Source organism: Eucalyptus grandis, chromosome 10 (genome assembly GCF_016545825.1).
Source record: "Eucalyptus grandis isolate ANBG69807.140 chromosome 10, ASM1654582v1, whole genome shotgun sequence".
NCBI lineage: Eukaryota > Viridiplantae > Streptophyta > Magnoliopsida > Myrtales > Myrtaceae > Eucalyptus > Eucalyptus grandis.
Genome location: NC_052621.1, coordinates 28,670,117 through 28,689,190, shown reverse-complemented (window position 1 = coordinate 28,689,190; position 19,074 = coordinate 28,670,117). Strand labels below are relative to the sequence as shown.

The window sequence follows — 19,074 nt, the reverse complement described above, 5'->3', positions numbered from 1 at the left end:
TTACTTCTTTAAGCTTTATCTCAGCCTGGTTGGTCGGATTTTAACATATTGATATGTCAATGCTTTTTATTGCAGTAAGGTTGTCAGCTGTCTTTCTTCTTCTTTTTTAAGGTCTGAATAACTTAGTAATGACCAGTGACATTGATGCATTATTATCTTAATAGTTTCTTCAAATTTGTTTCTCTGCTCCTTAGATTGATCAGACGGGTAAGTGAGTAATCTTGTAATTTTGTTTTTCTGGATTTCCAAGAAGATGGAGAAAAAAAAAAAAAAACCAAATTTGCTTTGTTGCCGTTTAACTACAAGAATCTACGAGTATTTGAGGAAGACGTCTTTGCTGAAAAATTATCAGATCTCGCTTGATCGCATGGGTATAGTAACTAGTAAGTTGAGGTTCTGCAAAGAACTGGCCAACTAATGAATCTATCAGCATATGCAAAAGCATTCGATACCGCAGAATCAATGGATACCCCCGGAACCAAGAGCTCGAGACAAAACTTGAGACCATCATAGTAATCCAAGACTGGCTTAAACGGATCTTCCTCCAATGCTCTACAGAATTTCCTGACGCGAATCCTCACCTGTTGAACTCAGCAGCAAGAAAAAAAGAGAACAAGATGCTGCAGCAAAGACAACTATCTTCCTAATTGGAATCCTCACCTGTTGAACTATCTTCCTGCACAGTGGGGCTGATACTAGAACCTGCGAAGCTAGACGCTTGTTGCATAGAAGGGAACGCGCAGTTAAACAATTTAATGGCGAGGATGGTCAGCGTTACCGACCTTTGCACCGCTAAAGACAGCAATTTTGGAGAAAGAAAGCTTCCCCATTAATGTCAGACACAACATGAATTCCCACAGAACTAGCAAGCGTCCCATGTATAATGGTAAATTGAAAGACCCAGGCACTGCAAAACTAGTGACATCACGTCCAACAGTAATGTCTATCTTCCACTATTTTAGCTGCAAAGTAGCAGGATGATTAAACAGTCAAGAGTATTCAGGAACCAAATCTTCGGCAATGCCAATAAATTTGCACGGAAGGCCATCCCACGAACCTCGATAATGCCATGCAACTGATGAGTAGCATAATGAAAGAGAGATAGAGGTAAGCCTGGCGAGATTGCCAGGACAGAATCTCTGCATCTTGACGGCAAACCTGCAACACAAAAGCATAAACCGCCATTAAACTTCTTTTCTCGTGTTAGTAGAAAATCCATTGGCGCGGATGATAATCTAGTTCAAACCTCACGTACATACTTAAAATGCCCTACAAGAAACTGCAACTTTCAGACGCCATATCAAGTTAGCTATCGTGCAGCCCAGCTTTCACTCCTTTTGCGTTTTGCACATTACTAAAGGTCTTCTTCATCGGTCGATCACATAAAATGCAACAGCAATTAAAACGGCAGATGGAGCAATTCTTTCGAGAGTAGTCGGGCCCTAGGTAATTAAACGTAAGCATAGCAGCACTCAAACTAATGGCAAATACATGCATGTGGTAATCCATGTCCATAAAGTTTTGGTTTATCCGATTTAATCGACTTGTTTATGTACGAAATCACGTATAAACTAAAGTATTCTCTGTACCATTCGTGACGGGCCATCGTTCCTTAAGTAAAGCGATGATAGCAGGCACCCGAAATGCGCCACATACGATACATCAATTCGGAACTCGCGGCATTGAACAGAACCCGATGGTCTTCTCCAGCGTTGCAGAGTGTTTTTAGCTACGATCTTCTCGGATGCACGCTTTTTCTGGTCGAGTCTTTCAGGTGGACTTCAAAATCTGCGGCCCAAACCCATGTCGCATTTCGATAGGCTAGTGGGCTCCAAGACGAGCTCGGTCAGGAGTTTAGACGGTCGGTCCAATAAGCGGTAGAAAGAATCTTTAAAATAAAGAGAAAAAAATTATTGGATTACACAAGTCAACGCATTGGGATTCAATTGCTTAAAATACCATCGTCAAAACCGCGATAAAATTAAAATAAAGAAAATCGAAAACTGAGGGTCAAACGAGAAAACACCGGAAAGTCCACAGCATCGGATCCGTCGGCATTAATGGTTCGTATCGTCGCCCGTCAATCAATCTCTCCCAGGCTAATTATGAAGTAACAGCGATCCCCCGCCCACGGTCAAAAGCAAGGAAAGATTTTCCTGAAGTCAAAGCTATAATTTAGGGGTTTGAATGTGAACACAATCCAGTCTTTTTCACCTTTTCCTCTAAAATCATACGAACAATGAGGAAAAGAAGAAGGTGATTTCGAAATTCAACCAATCATAAACATGCGAGAGTATTTGCACATCTTTGAAAATAATGGTTGTGCTCATGTGGGCCAATTCTAGGGTCCAATGGAGACTCGAGCACGGCCAACTTGCCATGCTCAATCTCATGGTTGATGCTGACCGAAGTGTAATTAGACCATTGACATTGGCACGAGGATGTTTTTGGAGGAGCGTAGAACAGGGCATGCTTCATTGCATCGAATCCTTGTGTCTAGAAGGTCTTTTGCTTTATTGTAAAAGTCGATTTGATTAAATTGCAAATATCACGCAATTACATCACTGCCAAAAAAAAAAAAAAAAAAAAAGAATCTATCTCTTTTGAAAAAAATCATCATCAGTTCTCCCCACTAGCCCTTGCCCACAAAGTTGATGTTTTTCATACTCTATTTGTTTTAATGAAAATGAATAATTTCGAAAACATTTTCAAATGACGTAGTTTGAAATAATTAATCAACGAATAACATTTTCATTATTAACAACTATTTATATTTTAACATTTTCACAGATGTTGAAAATATTTTTCCTGCACTCATTTTTTGTAAGCAATAAAACCAACCATTTTTTGGAAAAATATTGTTCAAACTATTCATTTTTTTATGAAGCAAACACTCTTAGGATTTGTTTTGTTTAAAAATAAACTATTTTTCTGAAATTATTTTCCAAATTTCTGAAACTGAATCGAAGGAAAACTAATCGATCTACAAAAAAGTTTTCAAACGAAGGATTGAAAATAACAAGCATAGATTGTGGAAAACAACCTTTCCTTTTGCTTATAAGGAAATTCATTTATCTAAACCACTAAACAAATAAAAATTAAACATTTTTCTCAAAAATAATTTCCATAGATAGAAAATACTTTCCTTCATCATAAAGTCTTTGACAAAACGAACCGCCTTTTAGTTTATCTATTTCTTATTTTCATATGTCGACGGAAATTCAAGAAGTGTCAAAAACTTTTGAAAAAGGAAAAAAAAAAAGGGGGACTTCCCGCCAAAAGATTTAAGAGAGCCATCAAACCCGCACCACAGACACGACCGGAGAGAGAGAAAGGGACACCTGAGTTGGAAACCGCGTTGAGTCGAAAAGTTCCGAGGCAAAGTAAGGCCCAACACGGGACAAAAAGCGCCAAAAGATTTTTGATCGGCGTTCGACCACGACATATTTTCCCAATTTCATTTTTTTTTTTTAATACTTACTTATTTTTGGGGTGGGGGTGTTTGAGATGGGAAAAGCGTCATTGGCGGAATCTTCCGTCATAGGATTCCTCAAACGAGAGCCGTCCCCGTTCCCATGCATCGGATTCTCCCCCACCTCACGAACCCCAACGCATTAAAATCTCATCATTATCACCATCATCATCATCATCTGCTCCTCCTCCTCCTCCGTTAGCCCCCTCCCCCTACCCAGTCCCCGACTCCTGTCCTTTCGTTCTTTGTCCCCCTCCATGATTGACATTTTTCGCTGCCCCTAATTAACCCCCTAGCTTGATCACATTAGCCAAACCATTTCGGGCACGTAAGCGCTTACGACAGGCTCCGTTTGCCTCGCGGGGAGATGAACGATCCTGAGGACGTTTCCCCGAGAACCACGGCTCGAGATGGTGAGTCGACGAACCGTACTTTCATTATCGACGGCTGTTTATGTTTAATTCATTTTCAAGCCATTTAAATTAAGGATAAATGATTTCAGATTTCATTTAGAACTTACCCGTTGGAATAAGTTTCTTAATTTTTAAATTTTAACCAAACTCACATATTATGGATCTGGAACTTACCTTATCATAGGTTTCGGGATCTATTTCAAGATTTACTAAAGTTTCATCAATATTCTTAATTGACAATTGTAATGAATCATTATTTCTACCGGTCACAATTTGCCACAATTCATTAATCATTGGATGCCATGTAATGTCTGAGGATCGCGTAAGGACATAGAACTGAAAAAATACAAAAACTTAATTCAAGTTCCAAGTTCCACCAAGAATTTGGAACTTTTCTATCATATCTTAAAATCTAGAACGGGACAAATTCTCACTAGTTCGATTCTCGGCTTCCTTATTTTACCCTGGAAGCATACCTACCATTAATGTAAGCAATCATTTTTTAAAAAACATTTTTTGAATTATTCACTTTTAGGTGAACAAATGAGCGTCTCCAAACATCCGTCGAGTTTGTTAGGAAAATGTTTCAAATGCGTGAAAACCAAGCTCGTCAAAAATAGAATTCAAAAGCTTTGATTACGCATATATCAAAGAAATGTTCACTCGTATTCTTTAACAGACCATTTCGATACAATAGCGCGTTGACAAGATATTATATCTAGATATTTAACTTAAGCCCTTTAAAATATGCATTTTTTTTCTCTTAGATAATAGCATTGTCTTAAAGGACCATTGATGAATATTTAAGTGATGGTTTTTAGGAAAACATCTTATGAATCGTTCATTTCTTCCATGAAACAAACACCTGCCTTCAAACGTTTGTTGAGTTCGTAAGGAAAATGTTTTTACTGCATGAACACCGAGTTCGCTGGAAAAGAGAATTTACAAGCTTTGATTATGCGTATTTCCAATGAACATGTTCGGCTTGTGTTCTTTATAAACCGTTTTGATACGATAGGGTGTGTCGGAATTCTATATCTAGACATTTAATTAAAACCCTTTACAATATGTGTTTTTTTTTTTTGGGGTCCCCAATAAGGACATTGTGTTAGGGGACCATTCATGAATATTTAAGCGATGATTTTTGGGAAGATATCTTTTGAATCATTCATTTTTTTTACGAAACAAACGCCCGCCTTCAAACATTTGTTGAGTCCATCAGGAAAATATTTCAATTCCTTGAACATCGAGCTTGCCAAAAAAGAGAATTCGGAAGTTTTGATCACGCATAGTTCCAAGAAACGTGTTCGCTCGTGTTCTTTAACAAACCGTTTCGATACGGCAGGGTGGTGCCGGGATTCTATATCTAAATATTTAATTTAAGCCCTTTAGAATATGCCTTTTGTTTTTTTGTTTTTTTTTGGGTTCCTGGATAAGAACATTGTCTTAAGGGAGGGACCACTGATGAATAATTAAGCGAGATTCCCTCAATTATTTCCTTATATTCGGGGAATTTTTTATGAGATCAAAGTCAATAATGCTAGCGGGATTAACCAATAATATGCCTTCGGATTAGCTTTGGACGCACCTATTAGCGATGAACGTACGAACGTAGGGGAAATCCAAGGTGGCGAGATTAAGATATATTTGCAAAACTATGGGAGCGAGAGACCATAGTGAGATGCCCACGTGAAGACAGAGTTCATTTGATTTATTTACAATAAGGTCTCTATAATCTAAGTGGTGTTTGCAATTATTGGAACGATTAGATTGGTCCAATAAGAATAAGATATCACTAGACAAAACAAAACCATGCGCCTTTTTAACATTCACCGTTGGCGATAAAGAACATTTTGTTTATATTCACAGCTGGATGAGCAGTGCGTGAAGCATGGAAATAGTTTTAATGTAGTCGAACTTATCCACACCCCACCCTTCCAATACAAAATTACCACGCACGAAACCGATGCCGGGGAATGCATGAATAACTTGCGATATAAATCGCCATCATGAGTGCAAGGACCGGATTGCATAAATCAAACAGTTAAGAGGAATTCAATTTAAAGAAAGAATTCATTTGATTTACTTTACAATAAGGTCTCTATAATCTAAGCGGTGTTTACAATTATTGGAACTATTAGATTGGTCCAATGAGAATAAAGCATCATAAGACAAAACAAAATCATTCACTTCTTTTACATTCGCCGTCGGCGGCAAACAACATCTCGTTCATTTTTACAGCTGGATGAGCAACACGCGAAGCATGGAAATAGTTTTGACATAGTTGAACTTATCCACGCTTCACCCTTCCAATACAAAATTGCCATGCACGAAGCCAATGTGGGGGAATGCAAAAATAACTTGCAGCACCAGGGCCCCGAGACTTGGTGTCGGCATGGTCAGTTGCCATCATGAGTGTAAGGACCGAATTGCACAAACCGAATAGTTAAGAAAAATTAAATTTGAAAGCAAGAGACCAAAAAAAAAAAAAAAAAAACAACGAGAAACCAAATGCACAGGCTGCATAAGTTGTTAAAATAACCGAGATTCATAGAGCGAGAAGCTCCACTCATTAGATCCCCTAACCAAAAATCTACCTTATGCATGGCATGATAAAGCCAATCAAAAGTATGGTATTCTCGAAATTCAAGTGACAAAGTCATGGATGTTGTAGCAACAATCACTTCATTAAGAAGCTACCGGTCTATCTTAAACCTCATCACTAATGTCCCGGATGACATTCGCTTGGGGTTTTCCTCATCAACAAAGGCAAAAGGGCATAAAGCAGCCTCCATTGCACTAGCAGGGTCAACATGAATATTACTCTATTCGTATCTCAATTTGAACATCTCCCTCTCTCGCAAAGACAAAGCGAGGCCCCCTAAGAAAATCAAACATGCAAAGAGCTTTTACCAACACATACTTTCACGAAAGGTTCTCCCTAATCCCCATAAAGCTCATCCCCGTGCTGCAAAGACAACCTTATTCTCCACTTTAGGCAGAGAAACTTGAACGTCTTTGGTACGCGACGGGCACGCCTCAGACCTTATCCACAATTGCAACCATAATCACATGGATTTTGTCGTGCAAATATGCCCTCGAAAAATCATCACTTGGCGTATTTACGATATATCAAATTAATTTATAATAAAGTATAAATAATTAAAAACTCTAAATTGATACATTTATGATAAACTTATCAAAAACTAAATTTTAATCACTAAAAACTTCAAATTGATACATTTATGATATATTTGCCTTTCGTTAGTTTTCGTTAAATTGGATATAATCATAACATCGACCGAAAAAAAAAAAAAAAAGTACCCCTAACAAACAAAGGATAAAACTCTAAACGTTATTTAATTCAGTAATTTGATAGTTAAATTTAACGAAAACGAATAAATGATAAATTTGTACTAAATGTATAAGAGTTTGGGATAAATTTTTCATAAGTATATTAATTTGGAGTTATCAATAGTATTAACCCTTTAGAATATTATTTTAAGGGAAAATGTCTATTACCAAGTCAAAAATAAGAGAGAGAGAGAGAGAGAATGCTGTCCGAACCCCACATAGGATTCTGTCACGCCGAGGCCAGAGAGAGAACTCCTGTCTGGCCGATGCCATTGCAATCAGAAGCGCATTACGAGGGGGCACTTTGGCTCGACGCAGCACAGCACTGGACTGGAGGGTTTTCTAGCCAAAGGTGGGACATAGAAAAGACCAAAAGTCCCTCCCAACTCGGTACTTTAAGCTTAAGGTTCTTTCGAGTGTCGTCTCTCTCTCGCTCTCTCTCCCCTCCCCCACCGCCTGCGAAACGTCCGTGCATCATCTCAGCCGTGAAAAAGATCGCCCATTTGTCTCCTTGATCGAACCCGTACTGGACAAGCAACTCGTGTTGGAAAAACTCGCAGCCGGTGGACCAGCGTATCGGCGCAGTAGTAGACAGCAGAGGAGTCAAGATTGCTGGCTCGAATACGTAACGTAAACAGCCAAGCCGAGTAATGAATACCCTTGACTCGATCTGGATCGAGTTCGTGTAATTTTGGATGGATGCGTTTGTTGGGGTTGTCGAGTTACCCTTTTTACGAAGGGCGAAGTAATGCACAGGCGCAGGCACATAGAACACGAATGGGGAGGATGCGCAGCAGCAGCGTCTTTAATGACTTCTATTATAATCGAGCATAGGTCGGAATCTCTTCTTTGAGTGTCCTCTCGCTAAGTTGAATTCAAGGATGGCTCAACATACGAGATGCCCCAATAATTTCCTCATAAATGATGAGTGTGGAGAGGAGAGCAGACCAGACCAGAGCGCGGGCACCAGGCAGGACCGAAAGATGAGGAAATTAATTGCAAAGCTTTAAAGGGCAAAAGCAAGAGCAACCTGAGTCGAGCCGTGAACAATAAAAAACCCCCAAAGCGCAACATGCCAAAATAATAATCCAAAATCCAAAATTTGGCCCTAATAAAAAAAAGGTGATAACGCAGAAGAAAATCTGTCATGTGCTGCTCGATCGATGAAGACGAAATGGGCAGATGAGACGATAAGATACGCTTATGTCACTCAGGTACCCTCGCCAAAAAGAAAAACAAAGAAATGTTCGGCGTAACAGGTGAACCTCACCATCTCCGAATTGAGCAGTGAGATTCAGAGTGCGAGATTGGTAAAAGAAAACATGAATACATCCTTAGAATGAGCCAAAAGAAGCAAAAACTAGGCTAGAATGCGAAGAAAACGGAGCACTTCGAGTCATGGACTCAACTACGACATTCATTTCATTGAAATTTCATATTCTTTGTACATCGATCCTAATCCTAATCCTATCCATTAAAAAAAGAAAAAGACCAAAAAAGAAAAGAAGAAGAAGAAGAAGAGGAGGAGGAGGAGCAAAAACAGAGCAAATCCTATCCTAAACAAGTTGGTCTAAACTATGAACTACACCCTAGCCTTGTGTCAGCCTTGTGTCACTTGGCTCTCTCCACATGGCGCTTGAACACGGCTTCCAAATCCGGCGGGTTGAAGAACTCCCGCACGCCGCTCAGCATGTGACAGCTCGAGGGAGGCGGCCTCCTCTTCCGGGGCGCGGGCGGGCACGGCAGCTTCTCCGGTATCCTCGCCTCCTTGAAGGTCGGGGTCGTCGAGCGCGCCGCGTCCGCGTCGTCGCCCTCGCCGCCGTCCCTCGACGACCTCGCCGCCCCCCTCGTGTTTATCGGCTTCATCGCCTTGACCACAACGCCGGAGACGACCCACTTCTTGATTTCCGATTCCGAGGAGTTGCTGTCCGCCTGCGACTTCTTCGAGACCCCCATTTCGCGCCCGGCAACAAAGAAACAAAACAAAAGAACGAAGCTTCGCGCCCCCCGGAACGGTGCCAAACCCGGGCTTCTTTTCGCCGGTCCGGCCGACGGAGTCGAAGGACGAGGACGGAAACGGCGGCGGGCGGCGGGCGGCGGAGAACGGAGGCGAAAGGAAGGATCTCTGCTCGGAGGGAGACGGGCTGGACGGGGGAAAAGGAGATGGATACTCGGGTCAAAAGAAGGAATTTGAGAAAAGGGGAACTTTTTATACCGAAGCGGACGACGATTTCTTTAGGTTTGAGGAGGAGGAGGAGAGTTGAAAGTCTTGAAAAGGCGGCTGCCCGGGAATTTACGGGCTGCCGAATTTTGGCGCCAAAATTTCCGAGGTAAACCTAGCAACGGCTCTATTTCCCGCTGCTTTTTCGGGTTTATTTATCTATTTATTTATTTATTTTTATTTTCTGGGGGATCCTTGGATGAGAGAATCTTTCTAGCATCAATTTTCGACGGAACTGTGGAACAACCCCCCGGTGGGTTTTTGCTGCTGTCATTTCTCGTGTTTCCGGAAAGCGACGAATCAGCGCCGTACATGGGGGGAGTTGCCCGATGTGATGTCGTTTTCTGGCCGGGCCATGTGGGCTCGGCCCAGTAAGGGGCTTCGGGCCCAGATTTGTCCCTATACGGCTGCCGAGCGGTCGTAGTCGGGCGACTCCCTAATCCGTGGACGCGCCCGGGTTGGACCCGGTCATCTTCCCGACGTCGGATGATAAGCTGGTACTGATAGGCTGTCTATGATATGGACCCGTTTGGCTTGTCGTGACAAATTGATGATTTTTTATTTTTTTCAGTGGGCGAGCTTGAACGAGAGATTCAGATCCATTTCTCGGGAAGATCAATCGATCTTGCTCGTAAAATTCATATGCTACGGAGAGATCGGATTTAGAAAAGTTCATGATTGAGAGTTTACGCATCTAATGTAATATCTGAAAATATTTTTTGTATATGTATATTTGTCGTGTGATTTTCTTCTGACAAATGGATATATCTTAATCGATTAAGTAAAAGTATTTTTCGCATCGTGTATTTTAAAATTGCTAAAGTGATAATTTTTTTTTTATTACTTGGGTTATTTTATATATTAATATTTGTACAATAATGTCACAAATGTCGTCTCAAGTATCAGAGCCCCAACATTCAAATGACATATTTTTGGACATTCCGAGGAAATGCAAGCTTTGAAATCGAAGAAATTTTAAAATAAGATTGATGGCTCTTAAGAGGTCCTGTAATTCTTTTATTCCATCCGTAATTTTATGCGAGTGGCTTTTAGATAATTTATAAGTCACTTTCCAAATTACGGGAAAATCTGGTTAAATCACACCCCGAGTTGTTATTTGTAAGTTCCAATTAATAGATTGAATTCTCTTGATTTTGTTTTAAAAAGACTTAGCTTTTTTCTCCTATAAGCCGAAAAATACATATTTTGATACAGGCAAGGCAACGCCACCGCATGAGCATACTGTTAGCTAAAAAGCTTTGGAAGTCTGTCGCTAGTCACTCGCGCCCAACTCTGCAAATCGGGCCGACGGCAGTCGATAAATAGATACCAATAGGCCATCTATAACATGGACCAATTTGGGCAAATGATTTTGGGGTGTGTTTGGAGAAAGTCTTTAACAAAATGCAAAAACTTTTAAATTAAAGATGTTTTCCAAAATGCAAACTGTATTTGGTAAATTGTAGTTTGAAACCCATTGTGAAGTACATTTGAGTAAAATAGCATTTGTAAATATTAACATTTACAAAAGATTTTGGTGATTAATAAAAAATAAAAAAATTATCAAAAAAAATAAAATAGTTCTTTGGTGGCCTCAGGCGGCCCAGTAGATGACTGGCGATGGCCGTCTAGGGTTGGGCGACCTCCGGGGAGGGTCGCTTGGGGTCGGGTGACCCCCAGTGGCCTTTCACAAAGGTTGCTTGACCTAGATCTAGGTCCGCCGAAGGTTACAGGACCTCGTGGTGACCTAAATCTGGGTCGCCGCTAGATCTGGTCGCGGCTAGGTCGCGTGACCTCCGACAACCAGATCTGGGTCACGTGACCTCCGACGACTAGATTTGGGTCGCGCGACCTCTAGTGACCTAGATCTAGGTCACGCCTAAGGTTGCGCGACCCAGATTTGGGTTGCGCCTAAGGTCGCGTGACCCAAAGTTAGGTTGTAGCAACGCGACTTGTGGGTAGTCGTCGTGACTCGCGAGCAGTCGCCGCAACTCGCCAGGGTCGTGCAACTAGTCGGTAATGATCGTTGCGACCTCACCGATCTCAGCTGTGACCTCGCCGGCCCTCAAGCTCATCTCACGCTTCTAGAGAAGGAAGATGAACAGTGGCATGGGCATTCTAAGAATGCTGAAAGTCTAATGCATTTTCACGACCGCTTTGAGAACTTTCAGCCAAACCGCAAATGTTGATTTTGCCATTAAGAGACTTCCAAAGTTTTTTCCCAAACACTTTCTTTTGGCCCAAGGGGCTTTTGATGGCCAAAGCCCCTTCCAAAGCTTCTCCCAAACGGAGCCTTGGACCCATGATAATTTTTGAAGGGGCGGACTTGAACGAGGGATTTCCTTTTCAAGAAGAACAACACGGTGGATTTTGAAGAATTAATGATAGAGACTCACGTATTTCCAATACAATATTGAAACACTGTTTGCGTTTGTATCTCCATTGTCTGGTTATAAATAAATTGATTTATCTGCATTATTTGGTTAGAAAATAAATTGATATATTTTTTTATCGATGAATATCTCTTAATTGACCAAGTAAATATTTTCATGTGTGAAATTTGAAATTTCCGAAGGCAAGATTTTTAATTACATGAGATTTTTTTTTTTTCTAGATATCGAGATAAGAAGGTTTGAAACATCATTCATATTATAATATAAAAGCATTGGTCCTAAGTAAGATCTTATAAGACTTTAACATCTTGGAAAAACAAAATAGAGGGAGGCTTCTCCCTCGATAAAAATAGAACCTCCACAGGGGCCCAGCTACAAGGGAAACCCCACGAGGGGTTTCTTAGGGTAACCCTGCTTGGATCCCCGCGACGCTTTCCCCCTTGAAACACAGGGACATGGTACAGGGAAATGAAGGGTCTCCTCCCAAGTAGGAGGAGGTGGCCCCTAAAACTCAAATAATTTGTTATTGAAATTTTTAAAAATATGCGAGCTTTGGAATCACATAATTTTTTATAAATGGTTGATAATTTTTAAGAGGTAATCGCAATTTTTTAATTTTTTTAGTAATTTTTAAGACACGGGGTGATAAAGAAGATTTTAAAAAAGAGATTGACTTAAAAAAAAGGGGAAAAAAATACCAACCTATGCTCTATGACACTTTTACCCTGAATTTTTTGTAACATAAAAAGTTCCAAAATATATAAATGGTGACACTTTTATTATCATCTTTTGCAATACAAAAAATCTTAAATTTATATTTATGTAGTACATTTATCATTCATTAAGGTTTTGTTTGATAACTTTCAACAAAAATGATGTCATTTTTATTTTACTCGAGTAATGTGGGCTCTATGTTTGCATTTTAGAGTCCATATGGTAATATTTTTAATGTGAAAAGAGTATATAAATTTGGGATTTTTGGCATCATAAAAATATGCAAATGCGCCATGTCGAGCATATTTTAAGATTTCCGTCAGCTTTTTAACCCTAACCAAAAAGACATTTTTCATTTTAATCCGACTTCACGCTGGCGCGCCGCGCGACCGCACCGCCAGCCGAAATGATTTTCGAAGTTTCCCGCCAGTCGCTGGCGCCCAACTCCGAACGATCTCTTCAACCTCGCCAGCGCCAAAAAAAAAAAAAAAAAAAAAAACAAAGACTTAGCAGAACTACTCAGAAAGCGGAGGGGGCAAAGAAGCAGAAGCAATAGCTCAATCCCGACCGGCCGCCGCTCTCTTCCGTCTTCCCCGCCGTCCTCCGCCGTTCGCCGAGATGGAGATCCAGAGCTCGTCCGGATCCTTCTTCCGGAGCATCCGATCCAGAGAGCTCACCGGTTTCAAAGGTACCTGTTTGCTTGCGCGTGCGTGCTTGCGTTTGCGTGCGTTTCGAAATCGTTGCGGCGGATGGCTTATGTCGAGCTGTGGATTTTCCCCCGCAGTTCGGAAGCGGCCGTACGTCGCCGACTCCACGGCCGTGATGAGCGAGGTCGGAGCGGTCGCGGTCGAGCACCACGGCGACGAGACGCCCCCCTTGGCCCTGTCCTTCTGCCAGGTTCGCGTTCTTTTGAGGAATTTTTGCTCGATTGATCGATCGATCTCGTGGATTTCAGCTGCCGGTTCAGTAGGATTGATCCTTTTTGTTCGCATCTTTTTTTTTGTTCAGACGAGTAGGTACTCGTACATTCTGGCCGTAACCGACGAGGATGGATACGTGAGCTTGTTCGACACTCGCCCGAAGTCTTCGCCCTCGACGTCTTGCCGAGAAAATGCAGGTGAAGTAGTCGATGGCCGTTTTTCTGCCTCTCGTTACGTTTCTTAGGGTTGTTTTCACCTGGAAAGTTCACTCTTTTGTGGATCGCTCCTCTTGTAGATAAAGCTAGGATCGGCGATTGGGTTGCTCATCAGAACGCAATATTCGATATAAGCTGGATCAAGGTGCTTCCCCTGGCTTTCTTTCTCCTGTTACTTTTACCTGTATCGGAGTTATAATCTGTTTAATTTAATCTCTGTGCAAATTACTAGCTTTTTGTTTCCGTTTAATGCCTGCCTGCTCTGCTCAAATCTGAAGCTTCGCTAGTTGAGGAAAGCAATTTCGCGCTAGGCATAATTAATGGTGTATGTCATAGCACCGATACCATTTGTCACGCAATGTGTGCTTTTCTATTACTGCTGGACTTGAAAACTGGAGCGTAAGAGAAGCTTCTGGCGGTTAGGCCGTTAGTAGTCGAAGGAATGACCTCATTTTATGGATGGCCTGAAATAGGAAGTAATTTCTCTTGATTTGTACAACTGTAGCAATACCGTAAAAAAAAAAGACTTGGTTTCTATTGCTAATATCTTCACTGTCGCTTTCTCTTGATCAGTGCTCATAATTTTTTCTTTCCCTTTTTCACGCAGGAAGATACCAAAATACTAACAGCTTCAGGGGATCAAACTGTAAGTTTGAAATTCTCTGAGAAGCCATTTTGATAATCTGATACAATTAGTTCTGAATGACTCCCACTAGATGCAAAAGAACTGTACTTACATGGAAATGTCAGATCTCAGGGCCTCATTAATTGCTTATCAGATTGACTTTACCAAAATTGGTCCAAAATCAGAATGTTGATAGCGCTTGGATGTGTCTTGTGCGTATTCAGCATGGGAGCGCAGCTTTTGAAGACACTGCATTCTGAATGACTTCTTCTCATAGTTAAAAAATTGGCTGTTAACTTGTTAATCATCCCAAACTTATCAATGCATTCCGTTCGTATAATTTTGTCCCCCCTACATCCAACTCCACTCTTTCCCTATGGAAAAGCCAATTCTATAACACTGGTTCTTCAAATGCCAAAGAAGCGAGAGAGATGGCCAATGGTCATGACAAGGTTGATCCTGTCCTCCTTCAGTATGCATGGTGAAATGAACTCCTGGCTTCTGTGCTTTCCTTTTCCTTCTTTGGCTTAAGTCCATAGCCCTACTACAGAAGTTCTATCTTATGCATGTGTGCTTAGAAATTGTTGTGATGAGCAATATGGGATTAAGATTGATTGTGACATTTTTGGATCTTTGCCTCTCTGTTATTCTTATGGGATTAAGATTGATTGTGACATTTTTCGATTGTTGCCTCTCTGTTATTCTTACTCCTACTTAGTGAAATAGGTACACAACCTATGTTATTCATCCTCAAGCCAACGTTCATACCAAATTGTTAATAAGTTGTGCAAATTCTGTCCCTGATCAGAATCAGCACATTTTCATGCTCACCTTTTTATCACCAAATGGACCCAAGTACTGGGAGTTAGATAAAGAGACAATCCTTAAAGATGAAAATGTACTTCTTAGTAGAGAGTTAAACATCAACAAGACTATTGATTCTTACTGACAGAGTCACAAATTGTTAGTCTGTTCGCTCAATATTACAGTCTGTTCAATTCAACTCATTATTGATCTAGAAGATATACTCAAGCACCTCCCTTTGGTATGTGCAGATAAGACTGTGGGATGTTGAGAAGATGAAATCCACTAGCGTGCTGATGGGTCATGCCGGAAGTGTGAAATCTCTTTGTTCACATCCAACCAATTCCGGTAGCATTTTGGATCTCGTTTCCTATTTTGAAATATATGGATCTTTTATCACCATACTAATGCCCTAGACTTATAACAGATCTTGTTGTCTCTGGGTCAAGAGATGGATCCTTTGCCATATGGGACTTGAGGTGCCAGTGCAATACTAGAAATAGGCAGGGAGAATTTTGCATTGGGTAAATTCAAATCTTTCTATGACCATACATGGCATGTACATGTGACAAATAAACTAATAATCCTAGTTCAGCTACCTGTAGTAATTGCTTTCTTTATCCAGCCCAACTTACATGGTCAAGGGAGCTCATCCATCACCTCGAAACAAGTGGGTCAGGCGTGGCAAGGTATGCTCCTATTCAAGTGCATTATAGTCCAATATAGTGTATGAATTTGTCATGCCACTTGGTGTGTCACAGGCTGCTTCAACGAGTACTACAGCTGTCCTTTATCTGAAAGATGAAGTTTCTGTTGCGACCGCTGGTGCAGTGGACAGGTAAAGGAGAATTGTAGCATGGCTTCAAATGTATCTTCCCCTTAGCAGCTAGAGTCATGACTTGATTTCTTGATTTTTCCTACAGCACTGTCAAATTTTGGGACACGAGAAATCTAAAAGCTCAAATTACGCAGACTTGCCCTGATACCAAGTCAGCTACTGAAAAGGTTAGTCCTTATGAAGCACGTGAGAATAAAATATCATTTCTCTTTTGCTGGACGAGAATAAGAAATCAGGGTGACAAGTCTCTTTGACCACATGGAAAACATAAATATCCTTGACCTAAATATTCTCTAAAGTTTAAATTCTTCAGAATTATCAGAGTTAGCATATGATAGATAATCAATCTCTTCCTACACCAGGTTAGAAGATTACATGGTGTATCTAGCCTATCGCAAGATTCAAACGGAGTGTTCCTTTCCGCATCATGCATGGACAATAGGTATCTCTCAGTTTCTATAAGCTCAACTTTTTATCTGCATCAGCATCTATCTCGAGAATTTGATACTAAAAGGTGGAATTGGCCACATACAATGGTATTTTTTTTCTGCCCCGTATTGACTAGGTCTCTTCCCTTTTTGTCAACAGAATATACTTGTATAACATACTTCAGCTGGAAAAGGGTCCCGTGACATCTTTTTCAGGCTGCCGAATAGAATCATTTTATGTGAAGGTAAGAACAGGATGTCATGAAATTGCCCTCATTACTGAAGAGATACTTTGGATTACGCAGCTAACTTTGCTTACTCTCTGACAGTCCAAAATCAGTCCAGATGCGTCTCACCTACTCAGTGGCTCAAGTGATGGAACTGGCTACATTTGGCAGGTCCATCTCCAGACAAAAATTAGAATTCATGTTTCAGTTTATCTTAATCTGACAACTGAGTTTCGTTACAGATGAACAAGCCTGATGCAGCCCCCATTACTTTGAACAGTCATGATGGAGAAGTCTCAGCAGTCGCTTGGTATGTGTCTCTTGAGTCACATTCAGTTGGAAATCAAATTCTGTACTTTACTCACAAGTTGTTAATTTCTTTTCTTTGTGAACCTTCCTCGGCAGGGTTCCACACGAAGCAGGAAAGTTGGCAACTTGTTCTGATGATTACACGGTAAACTAAAACTACGAACAAGCAAAATCCTTGTATATTTTTTTTACAGAAACTTTCGCTGCATGGTATATAATCTGGTTTAAATGGAGAAAACCAAACCAAGTCATATGCAGATCACTTTTTATTTTCAGGAGAGACCAAATCTGTCCATTTGGAATACAAACTGAACCGAGCTAAACCGTTTCAATTCCATTTGCTTTTGAAATTTGAACTGCAAAAATGTACTTATAATATAAGTCAGTATATGATTATCCAGTCAATAATGCATTTTCTTGATTTGGTTTACAATAAAGGGAGCTTTCATGAATTGAAATAGAAACAATTTTTCCAATTTGAATCAAATGATGGAAACAATAGTTTACTCACAAGGAACAAATGACATTTACATTTCTCACTTTTAGAACTTAACTCCTGTCAGGTTCGTGTGTGGAACATAAAAAATAAATGTTGCTCAACCACAAGATCGCCAACGGCCATTCGAAAGCGAGTGATGGCAATCCCGACAGGAGAATGTAAAAGGCTATTGATGACTGAAGACACAAAACATGTCACTAAAGATCCTACTCCCTCTTCTTCAGAAGAAGAATCAGAGCAGATAAATTTCAGCAGCTCAATCACGCCGCCAAAGTTCAGCACTCCTGAAGCACTGAAGAAAAAATTTGCTTCAAGTTCACATTATCTAGAGGACTACGAGAAAACACCTGAAGCTACATTGAAGAGCCCCTCTTCTGTGTTGAATCCTCCATCCTCCGTGAAAAGAACTATTCGTGATTACTTTGTATCACCTTCGTGAAAACTGTTGGCCCTGTTTCTCGATCCAATTTTGGTCCTTTCTTCTGTAAAGCATGAAGACTATGTAAAAGAGAATTCACAGCGGTTGTCATGTGGTGGTGGAATAGAAAATGTAGATAGCCAATTACATTTATGGTTGATGCAGATTTTTTTCATCCTTTAATGCATCCTTGTCTCCCACTAAGCATAAGAATGCGCTCCATTCGATTCTTATAAGATGCCTGAAGCAACTTTTGGTCATGAATAAAATTTTATGCTTTTATCTGCGCTCTTTCTGGGAAGATTGACGTTTCTGCAATTTTCGTCTGAGGTGACTGAGGCGATTCATCAGGATTTGCCACATTGCCAGAAGAGAACAATCATAGATCCGATGGCATGTTAATATCGCTATCAATTCAAACTTCCCACATCCCTAAAAGGACAATATGCTATCTAAGAACAGCGAGGCGTATTCAAACCTACTGTACTTTGTCAGGAAATGACTCCATGAACACCAGGACACAGAACAGCGCCAAAGAGAAAACAACAACCTTGAACCGTCACCTGTTGTCAGAGCAAGCTGCGCCTGAACTCAATCAGGCCAAACAGGCCCAGCCCACTTTCATTGCTTCAATGGGATGGTTCTCTATTTAGGGTATTGACTTTGTATTTTTCTTGAAACTTGAAGACCCAAAGGGTAGGAATGATGATGAGCTCGCGTCTCAATCTCCAGGCTCTACTGGTTAACAGATATGGCGGTCTGCCATGATGTGAAGGAGGCATTCATCTTTCCTCTGCTTTGTTGACTTCCATGACCCAAAGAAAAGGAAAGAAAAAAAGACGAGAGAAGATAAAAACATCTGAGTCAGCCGAGCTGATTTCATACTCTCCGACGGGAAGCGTAGATGTCACATTGCAAGATCTCCTTTTTGACAATGTACTAATTGCAGGAGATCCTTTATTCCCTGTTTTAGGATCCCTCCATTCGCATAAAGTCAAATGAATATCTGGACTGGAACTGAGAAAACATGGGCAGAAATTATGTCGATTTTCATTTTTCATGTGATGAATTCCGGTAATATCGACAAGACACAGAGCATCATTATGGCCCGTTGCACCATCTCAGGCAGATACAGTAGCCTAAAGCACCAGAAAAACATCGATGCTCGATCGACAAGAGCAGGGAAACCCCATGTAAAAGATCGTCATTGATTAATCTAAAAAT

General features: G+C 40.7%; 2 protein-coding genes across 2 annotated transcripts; one reads left to right on the top strand and one right to left on the bottom strand.

Moving 5' to 3' along the window:
* Positions 1–8,850: 8,850 nt before the first annotated feature.
* On the bottom strand, positions 8,851–9,195 carry LOC104422636 (cyclin-dependent protein kinase inhibitor SMR6). The gene has a single exon (XM_010035018.3). It carries the CDS (start codon positions 9,193–9,195, stop codon positions 8,851–8,853), a length of 345 nt encoding a protein of 114 aa, XP_010033320.2.
* A 3,879-nt stretch (positions 9,196–13,074) lies between these two features.
* LOC104422635 (denticleless protein homolog A) lies at positions 13,075–18,003 on the top strand. The gene is made up of 16 exons (XM_010035016.3): positions 13,075–13,255; positions 13,352–13,464; positions 13,576–13,684; positions 13,783–13,847; positions 14,310–14,348; positions 15,383–15,479; positions 15,559–15,655; positions 15,757–15,820; positions 15,893–15,969; positions 16,055–16,136; positions 16,332–16,411; positions 16,558–16,642; positions 16,727–16,795; positions 16,867–16,934; positions 17,030–17,078; positions 17,497–18,003. The coding sequence occupies exons 1-16, from the start codon at positions 13,186–13,188 to the stop codon at positions 17,869–17,871; spliced, it is 1,539 nt and encodes a 512-aa protein (XP_010033318.2). The 5' UTR covers positions 13,075–13,185; the 3' UTR covers positions 17,872–18,003.
* The last annotated feature ends 1,071 nt before the right edge of the window (positions 18,004–19,074 follow it).